Source organism: Helobdella robusta, assembly GCF_000326865.2.
Source record: "Helobdella robusta unplaced genomic scaffold HELROscaffold_19, whole genome shotgun sequence".
Taxonomy (NCBI): Eukaryota; Metazoa; Annelida; class Clitellata; order Rhynchobdellida; family Glossiphoniidae; genus Helobdella; species Helobdella robusta.
Window position 1 is genome coordinate 2824913 of NW_008704034.1, and position 10000 is coordinate 2834912.

The following is a 10000-nucleotide window of genomic DNA, read 5'->3' on the forward strand; positions in this document are numbered from 1 at the left end:
ATTGATTGACTGATTGATTGATTGATAGCTAATTGGGAAGGTGGATAAACCAAAGATTGAATGAACGAACTAACGAACGAACGAATGAATGAATGAACGAATGAATGAATGAGAAAATAAATAAAAAAATGAATGGATGGCTTGACAGATAGAGGTAGATGAGTAAAAAAATAACCGCTGACCTAACGAGAAAAAAAAGATTAAATAAAAGAATAAATTAATGATTGAATGATCAGCCGATAGATTGATTGATTGATCGTAGAAGGCAATAAATTATGCGCCTGATGCAAAATGGATGAATAATGAATGGATGAACGGATGGACGGACAAACAAAACTTTAAGAATTTGTAAAAACCCACACTAAGAAACACACAGACATACAGAAACATACATACAAACACCCACATACATACAAAAAAAAAGACACACACATACAAACACGCATACAAACACACATACACACACAAACGCCCACACTAATAGATTTACACTGAATTCCGAAAAAAATGCAAAAACAAAACAATAAAAAAGAATATGAAACAACAGACGAAAACAGAAAAAAATAAAAATTCAAAATCGCCTGATTGGTCGAAACTCTCTTGGGGTGTCTACCCCACAAATGTCATAATACACACTACCCTCCAATACAAACAAGAACACTTTATAAAATTTTTATCTGGCATGAAAAATACAAATGCAAAATATATACAAAAAATCTTAAACCCATAACTTTCAATTCAAACAACATACATCTTCTTTCTTTTTATTCTTTTTTTAAAACATACTAAAACAATTTTATACACTATGTTTTTCGTTATGAAATTTATATTAAAATTTATTCACAACAATGAAAGTAAACAGATAATTTTTGAAAAATACCACAAAAATACATGTCTGCCTTGTCAAATACAATACAAAAATACCCAAATTTATACAAAACTGTATAGCAAATCGTACATATTCGTATTGATCTGTACTGTACTTTATTGTATTGTATTGCACTGTACTGAGTTGTTCTGTATTGCATTGTTTTGTTTTGTATTGTATTGTATTGTAATGCATTGTATTGTATTGTATTGAATTGTATTGCATTGTATTGTATTGTACTGTATTGTATTGAATTGTATTGTATTGTATTGAATTGTATTGTATTGTATTGTATAGTATTGTATTGTACGTACACACAATTTTATTATACGCATACGCATTCAGGCATACAATGTAGTACGTACAGTATTAACTTTGCAAAATGGAAGTTTGTAATCAAAGAGAACATGGCAAACATTGAAACGTGCATGCTATATGCGAGATGAAAAATAAGCGGGACTGCGGCTACGCTTTGCTCAAAATGTTTGTTCGTTTTTTGTGTCTACAAAGTTTTTTTTTGTATGTTTTTGTATGTTTTTGGTATAGTTTTTTTCTGTATTTAGTGAATTTTTTTCTGTATTGTTGGTATGTTTTGTAAATATCCCCCTGTTTTGTATATTTCTGCCTGTTTTGTATGTTTCTGTCCTTTTATTTGTATGATTTTTGGTAATGTTGTATTGCATTTGACGGGAAATATTTGTTTCTTTAATGTCTTTTTTTCTGTCACACATACATTTCTAGACGAAGTTTTTCCGCGTAAGAAGTTTTTAAAAGAAGAAAAAACTCAAGTGTTCCTTGTACATGAAAAATAAATAAAGTCTCAACAGGAAAAAGAAGCAGAGAGGAAAGAAGATGGAGAGGAGGAAAAGATGGAAAAATTAAAAAATTAAAGTGACGCACTTCTTCTTTTAATCCTTTGAGGATACCCATCCTTAATGGAGTGGGTGACTCATGTCATGGTGGTAAACTGGTGAGGATGGTGATGAAGAAGAAGATGATGACGATAAAGAAGATGATAACTATGGTGATGATGAAGAAGACTTGAACGATGAACATGTCAGTCTAGTTAATGATAACAACAAAAATATTTCAATGAAATGACCCGATGACGAAAAAGTTAATGGTGATATATAAACGATGATAACAAGAGCGAGAATGTGATAACGATGAAAATGACGATCATGAGGATGAGGATGAAGAGGATGAAGAAGATGATGAGGATGATGATAACAATGATTACGCATGTTTCGGCGGCTGATGCTGTTTATAATGTCGCACGAGCGTTCCGTGCAAGCAGCAATTAGACGCGTTCATCTTCTTCCATCACTGCATAAAAGGTTTCAGTTTGCGCTGCTTATCCGTGCGTTCTTCCCACCTGTCTCCATCGACAGCCATTTTTATTCCACGAAATTAAACTTTAAATAGTTGGATAAACGCATAAATAAGTTGGTAGCCGTCTGGTAAAAACTTCCCCGGTTTAATTGAAAATGTGCAGGCATTTGAATCAATAAATTTTCTTTTACTCTTTTTTTCTATAAATATACAGATTTTACTCTGTTTTCAGACTTTTATGCAATAACTCTTATCGACAAAACATCAGATATGTTGCTATTGTTTATATACTTATTTGGGAAAATAACTATACACATGAAATCAAATAACTAGAATGACAAAAGAAAAAGTAACATGGCTTAAAGTAACTTTTGCATAGGAATTGAACTATGGTACTTGAACTTTGACCTGGAAGCACTTGCGTCATTACAAAACCACCCACCAACAACCAATCAATATTCAAACTTCACTTGTTTCCATGAATAAAAAATGACGATTCATGACGTCACTGTTGCCTCTAGCTTCCAATGCTTGTAATGAAAGAAAGATATTATACTTCTAAAACCCAGAGGTTGCAAACACGACAAGAGAAACACTCGAATATATTTTTATATAATATCTTCTGTCACAACATATAATCAATATGTCATGTCATTGTTCACATGATGACTATGTCAATATTGTCTGTACTCGCGTATACATGCACACGTACATATACGTATACATATACAAATGAATACTCTTTATGTATGCATGATATATATATATATATATATATATACATCGAAATATAGTAATAAAATCATAATTAACAACTATATATCTAGATACGTTCAATGAATGCACACATGCGTACAATACAATACAAAAATACAAAGTACACGTATACAGTAAAATACAAAATACGCTTATGTACACAAATACAAAGTGCACGTATATATTATAATACAAAATACAAGTATACATTACCAAATACATTTATACAATACAATGTAAATACACATAAACAATACAATACAAAATACACTCGTACAATACAATACAATAAAATTCAAAATACACAAATCTAACTTAGTGAAAACTGCTTTAACTTTCCATACATTTCACTTTTAAACTAATTACCAAGTTGTTAATGTAAATATTAATAAAGATGCACATTAAACCGTGATCAGGAAATCAGATTTTGACTAAAAATTCAACAATTTATGGCGATTAAAAATTGAATTGGATCACACAAAAACATCCCGATGAGCAAGGCACATGACTGGAAAGATGAAGAGAGGCAGAAGATTGATGTTCTAGAGGTTTGGAAGCAAGTTCAACGAACTATTGCTAATGAAAAGAAAGAGAAAATTGTTACACGGAATTCCCGTTGGAAAACCATCCGGATATTCGTGTCCTCAACTTTCAAAGATTTTCACACCGAACGTGACGTACTCGTTAAGGAGGTCTCTAAAATTGTTATTGAATTACTTAATCGATTTTTTTAAAATTTGATTTAATTAAATTAAAATATGTCTTTTCAAATTTTGTTTCGAAAACGAAATTAACTTATTTATTTTTAATTTTCAGGTTTTTCCAGATTTACGACAGTGGTGTCAGAGGCGAGATTTGAACTTAGTGGAGTGTGATTTGAGATGGGTAGGTTAAAGAATTTTATAAAGTTCTACCTCCATGGTTAGAATTAGTATTAGTAGATTTAGTATTAGAAAAGAGATGAACATACCTACCACTTCCATCCACTTTTCCGTTTAATTATTGCCAGTGATGTGATAGATTTGAAAAATTTTGTTTTTGAGTTTCCTGATCGATTTCTTTCCTTTTTTAAGTTAAACAAACTTCAGTATTTTTTTTTCAATGTTTTTAATTTTCAGAGGCCATTTGCTTTATTATAAAACTTTCATAAGTATAAACTATAAAATCATTTTGTTATTTTTTTATTTGATTTGATATTTTAAACTAAATTCTAATGTGAATTCAAGGCCATGTTGTTATTAATACCATACAATCTTTCTCTCTCTCTTTCTCTCTCTCTTTCTCTCACTCACTCTCACTCACTCTCTCACACTTTCTCATTTTCATCACTCTTCTCTCTTTCTCTCACTCATTCTCTCCCCCCCTCTCTCTCTCTCTATATATATATGTATATATATAATAATGATGAAAACATTTTGATTGACGTACGAAAGGGTGTGCCACAAGAAACGCCGTACTGCGTTACATTAGAGATATGTTTGGAGGAGATAAGAAGGTGTGAGAGAGAGAATACTTGGCCATATTTTTTGAACATGACAAGGTGGGGTAGTGTTGTTTATTTTGTCTTTGTGAGGGAGTGCTTTTTTTTATTTCTTTCCTTAATTTAAACAGCAAAAGGATAGGTTTCATTCCACTAAAAGATGAACTCCCAGACGAGCTGATCAACAAATTTGACCTTGTCCTCGGCCTCTCGATTGCCGAGATGGAGATTGTTGAGGCGGCATATCGCAAGGGAAACCCTAACTGTTAGTGTCCGCCGGCTGGCCGCCCACTTATTCAGGTGGTCGGTCAGTCGGTTTGTTTGTTAGTGAAAGTGGACATGGTTTTTAATTTTTATTTCAATTTTTCTCTCTTCAGCGCTATTCATGTACAGAGATGAGTCTTTCATTGAGAGCATAACGGATGAAAAGATTAGAAAAGAGTTTGTGGATGAGTTAAATCCGATAGCCAATAAGAAGCTGAAGATTCTTAAAGAGAAGATAGAAGCCAGATTTTCTGTTAGATAATGATGATGGTGATGGTAGTGATAGTAATAATGATAGTTATGATAATGATGATGATGATGATGATGATAATGACGACTTATGGGATTATGAAATTTAGCAGTGGTAATGTTTAACTATAGTAAAAATGATGATTTACAATGATAGTAATGATGATGACAACATTACGATGATGATGATGATAATGATGGTGTTGGTAATGATGCCCTAACAGCCAGAGCAAGTAGTTACGTATACGTGCAGCTACATGCCAGGTAAGAAGATTGCGTTCACGGATCGGACACAATTGGTTCTCAGTGAAAAATTTAAAACAGATGTGAGTTGGTTGGTTGATTGGTTGGTTGGTTGATTGGTTGGTTGATTGGTTGGTTGGTTGGTTGGCTGGTTGGTTGGTTGATTGGCTGGTTGGTTGATTGGTTGGTTGGTTGGTTGATTTATTTATGGTTCATGACAGACTGATTTATACTGTGTACCTTGTTATTATGTAAATGTTTACCTAACATTCGGATGATTAAATAGACAGAAGAAATACATACACATACTCATACACTCATACGCACTCACACACACACTCACGCACGCACACGCACGTTCACACGTACACAGGTCTTGGAATTTTTCAAGAAACGAATAGACGAGGACTACCCCTTAGCGAACAACGAAAGGATGAATAAGATGGACGAAGATTTGAACCAGCACGATGCATTCATGCAGAGTAGGGCCAACCTCGTTCTTGGCAGGCAAGATACTTTGAAGAAGGTTATGATGACGATGATGGTGATGACGATGATGATGGTGACGATGATGGTGATGACGATGATGGTGCCGACGACGATGATGATGACGATATCAATTACTGCTATTGATTTTTTACTACTACCATCTCTGCTATCACTACAACTTCTACATTAACCGACAACTACTACTACAACTCTCTCTACTACTATTACTACAAATAGCAATAATAATAAGAAGAATTATAATAATAATAATAACGACGCAAACAGATAATGACTTACCTGGAAAGCGACAGGCAGAGCCAGTCAATGATTCTAGTGGGTGACTCTGGCTCGGGCAAGTCCTCCATCATGGCCAAACTCGTTTACGATCTGCTCGATAAGATTAAGTAAAATTATTATTTTTTTTTTATTTGAGTATTTTTTTTTTTTTCTTCTGAGGTGTCAACTGCAAACACACAACGCGTCGCAAACTTTGCATGTGATAGGTTGGAATCTGTTTGCGTTTGAACTCGGTCACTGCAACACAAGCGCCAGGTATCTTAGCCATTACAGCATTTTGCGCCCTCCGATTTTGTGATTTATAAAATGTTTACAAATGGACAAAGATGAGTTTTCTGAATAAATAGAAGATTTTTTATGAAAAAAAAGTTGCTTGCCAGTGAGTAAACGAACGAACGAATGAATGAGTAAATGAACGATTAGTTGAATGAATGAATGAATGAATGAATGAATGAATGAATGAATGAATGAATGAATGAATGAATAAACCTATGACTATGATTGAAAGAATGAATTAACGAGTGAATCTGTGAGTGAAAGATTGAATAACTGAATGAAGGAAACAAGTAATGTATGCATTCGTTCATTCATTCATTCATTCATCCATCCATCCATTCATTCATTCATTCATTCATTTATGAAAGAAATTCTTCCGAAAAAACAAATGACGTCATTTTCTTCCATTTTGTTGGGGCCGTGCCTAACTCGACGGAACTGCTAGGCATGATGAAGAGATTTCTACATGAGATGAAACAATTCGATGTATGTATGTATGTTTGTTTGTTTGTTTATTTATTTGTTTGTGTTTTGTTTGTGTTTTGTTTGTTTGTTTGTTTGTATGTTTGCATGTTTGTGTGTTATAAGTAATATGATAAGATTTATTGAAAGATGATTGGCAGTATTCAGTCAAACATCTGTAGCATAGGATTACACAATCATTCATATTAGATATATCTGGTGCATTCAATTGTTATAACTGTGTATGTGAAATTATACGTTTCTATGTACGTGTCTGTGTGTGTTTTTATGTCAAAGTATATGTCTTTGTGTGTGTGCTAGCATAGGATTATGTGCGTGTACGTGTGTGTATGTGCGTGTGTGTGTATTTTGTTTTGTCTACATGTCTCGAATGTATATGAAAAATTTCGATATTTTATGCCTTCGATATCGATTATAAATTTCGATATCTTACATTATATGTCATTAGATGTGATCAAAGTTCAAAAATTAGCATTTTTAATAAGAAAATTCTTACAAGTTATTGCCTAGTTTGTTTAAAAACATACCTTTTGCCACAAACTCCATATATTCCACGCCACACCTGACACAAGAGATAACAATGGTTTTCTTGTTTTAAACGGACGCGTTTGAACCAGGAAAACCAAACGAGCATTAATAACGTGAAACAATCATGACACTTTTGCTGTTTTAGCTTCTCTGCCAACTCACTATCATTCTTTATAATAAGGTGCCGTGTAAAAGCGGAGATCTCTATCAGCATGTGAAAGAGTTTTTGACTATGAAATCTGGCTACTTCTCTCAAAGGAAGATATATATGTTCATTGATGCTTTCAACCAGGTTTGTCTGTTTGTCTGTCTGTCCGTCTGTTTGTCTGTCTATCTATCTGTGTGGTAGCTTGGTCAGTTGATTGAATGGTTAATTAGATGGTTGACTAGTGGCTTGCTTGACTTTTTGTTTTTTTGTGTCATGATTGGCTGATTTTTGGATTGACAGATTCGATGTTTAATCTCTTTTTTTTCTGTGGTTGAGTGGTTTGTATTGAGCTTGGTCGATGCGTAATAATGTTTCATCTTATCCTATATGGCGTTATGTGGCAGAATAGAATGCCGTTCAAATTAAAATAAACGAAAACCAAAATTATAAACTCAAAAAAGTTGGACAAATTGGATCTGGAGAACACGGAATTGAACCCGGTGTCTTCGTGGTTGCCGTCTATCCTGCCGCCACACATCAAGTGCATCATCTCGATGACACCTGGTTCAACTCTCTTTCAAAACTTGGAGAGAAGCAACAACTTTATAGTTGAGAGGATTCCTGAGTTGACATTTTCTCAGAGAGGGGTCAGTTGGTTTCAAAATTTAATTTACAAATTTGCAATTCTCTTTAGTTTATCTCAGATGCATCAACAGCCAGCACAGTATAAAATGAACGCAGATACATGCGAATCATACACATCGTCCGTGATAATCCTGGATCTCTTTTCAACCCATCTTGATCTCTCTTTTATTTAAATATAATCCTTGATCTCTCATAGTGTTTTTCCTGTTGACAACTTTTGAGAGAATTGCAAAAAAGAACTTTGATTTTATACATTTTTTCTCAAAAAAATTCACCCTAGGAAATAGTTGAAGTCTACTTATCGAGATATAGAAAGACGTTGGAAAGAAGACAGGAAAGAATTTTTGTGGAGAAATGCAGTCTCCCTCTGTGGATCATAGTGGCATGCGACGAGTTGAGACTGTTCGGTGAGTTCAAGTTACTAACCGAGTACATTGAAAAGTTGCCTAATAAGTTGGACGAGTTAGTGCTGTTGGTGTGTTGTTCTGGTACGTTGGTGACGATGTATACCGGCGATATTGGCATTGTTTGTGTGTGTATCGTTCATTCATTAATTCATATGTGCAAATTCATTCTATTTCAAATTACATTTGAAATCTCAGCAACCGACCACTCAAAAACCGACCAATCAAAAACCGAACAACCAACAACCAATTAGATTGCTGCTGTTTGTCCTCCATAGAATCTGTCACGACATTGGCGATAGTGAACGTCTACTGATTGCAACTCTCTGCTTGCTGGAATGCTCTAAGAACGGGTTGTTGGAGGTTGAGTTGTTGGAGATGCTGGCTACTTTGGATGACAAATCCAGTTGGTAGTGGCTGGCTGAATGGTCGGTCGATTGATTGACCGGCTGGCTGATTAGTCGGTCGATTGATTGACCAGTTGGTTGATAATGTCGATGAGTTTATTATAATTAGTATCATAAACACAACTTTTAACGCACCAATAAAAAAACCCATGTATTCACACACACACACACACACACATACAAACAAACACACACACGCACGCGCACACACACATACAAACACACGCACGCGCACACACACACACGCACAGACTACGAAATAATGTACAAAGACGGCAAGCCGTTGAAACCGCGCCTGATAGCGTGGAAGTGGTGTACAGTGTTCAGACACCTGAGAACATTCATCAGACCTTACGGAAACCTCGGAGAGGGGAGGCTTAATTTCTACCATCAATCCATGAGTGACGTGGTTAGGAAAAAGTTAGTTGGTTGGCTGGATGGTTGATTGATTGATTGATTGGTTGATTGATTGATTGATTGATTGATTGATTGATTGATTGATTGATTGATTGATTGATTGATTGATTGATTGATTGATTGATTGATTGATTGATTGATTGATTGATTGATTGATTGATTGATTGATTGATTGATTGTGGTTGATTGATTGATTGATTGATTGTGGTTGATTGATTGTGATTGATTGATTGTGATTGATTGATTGACACTACAGCTACCTCAGTTCAAAGGAGCAAGTCATGAAGTACCACAGCATGTTATCTGATTACTTTGAGTCATGTGAGAACATCGATAGGGAGATCGAGGTTGTGTATTACTTTCATCATCTATCAGTTAGTAGCTGTATTAAACGAAATACAACAAAATAAAACATCAAAATACCAAAAAATGCCACTAATTAGAACAAGAAAAACACAACAACAACAACGAAATACTACAACAAGCAACATATTACTATATAAAAACGCAACAAATACAGCAACAAAACACACAAAAATACAACAACCTTAAAACAATATCGCAGGAATACCCCTACCATTTAATGATGCAGGATGACAGAGTGAATATGAAATCATTTTTACTAGACTGGGAGGTCTTCGATCGTTTGTACAACAGCGTCTTCAGCAAAGAACTTATCGACCTCTGGCGCTTTATAGATGTTCTCTTTGTCAT

The 10000-nt window shown here is 34.4% G+C and overlaps 2 protein-coding genes across 2 annotated transcripts in view; both read left to right on the plus strand.

Moving 5' to 3' along the window:
* Window positions 1–3447: 3447 nt before the first annotated feature.
* On the plus strand, window positions 3448–6089 carry HELRODRAFT_171053 (hypothetical protein; the record flags this gene model as incomplete). The annotated part of the gene is made up of 7 exons (XM_009016863.1): window positions 3448–3648; window positions 3773–3841; window positions 4390–4496; window positions 4568–4701; window positions 4814–4953; window positions 5566–5718; window positions 5967–6089. 7 exons carry the CDS (start codon window positions 3448–3450, stop codon window positions 6087–6089), a joined length of 927 nt encoding a protein of 308 aa, XP_009015111.1.
* Window positions 6090–7317: 1228 nt separating this feature from the next.
* The window catches only part of HELRODRAFT_171054 (hypothetical protein), a gene marked incomplete at both ends in the record, with an annotated part of 5338 nt that continues 2655 nt past the window's right edge, over window positions 7318–10000 (plus strand). Inside the window, 6 exons of the mRNA XM_009016864.1 lie at window positions 7318–7320; window positions 7411–7557; window positions 7875–8060; window positions 8339–8546; window positions 9121–9278; window positions 9852–9986. Coding sequence (XP_009015112.1) covers window positions 7318–7320; window positions 7411–7557; window positions 7875–8060; window positions 8339–8546; window positions 9121–9278; window positions 9852–9986 — 837 coding nt within the window. The remainder of the gene's footprint in view (window positions 7321–7410; window positions 7558–7874; window positions 8061–8338; window positions 8547–9120; window positions 9279–9851; window positions 9987–10000) is intronic.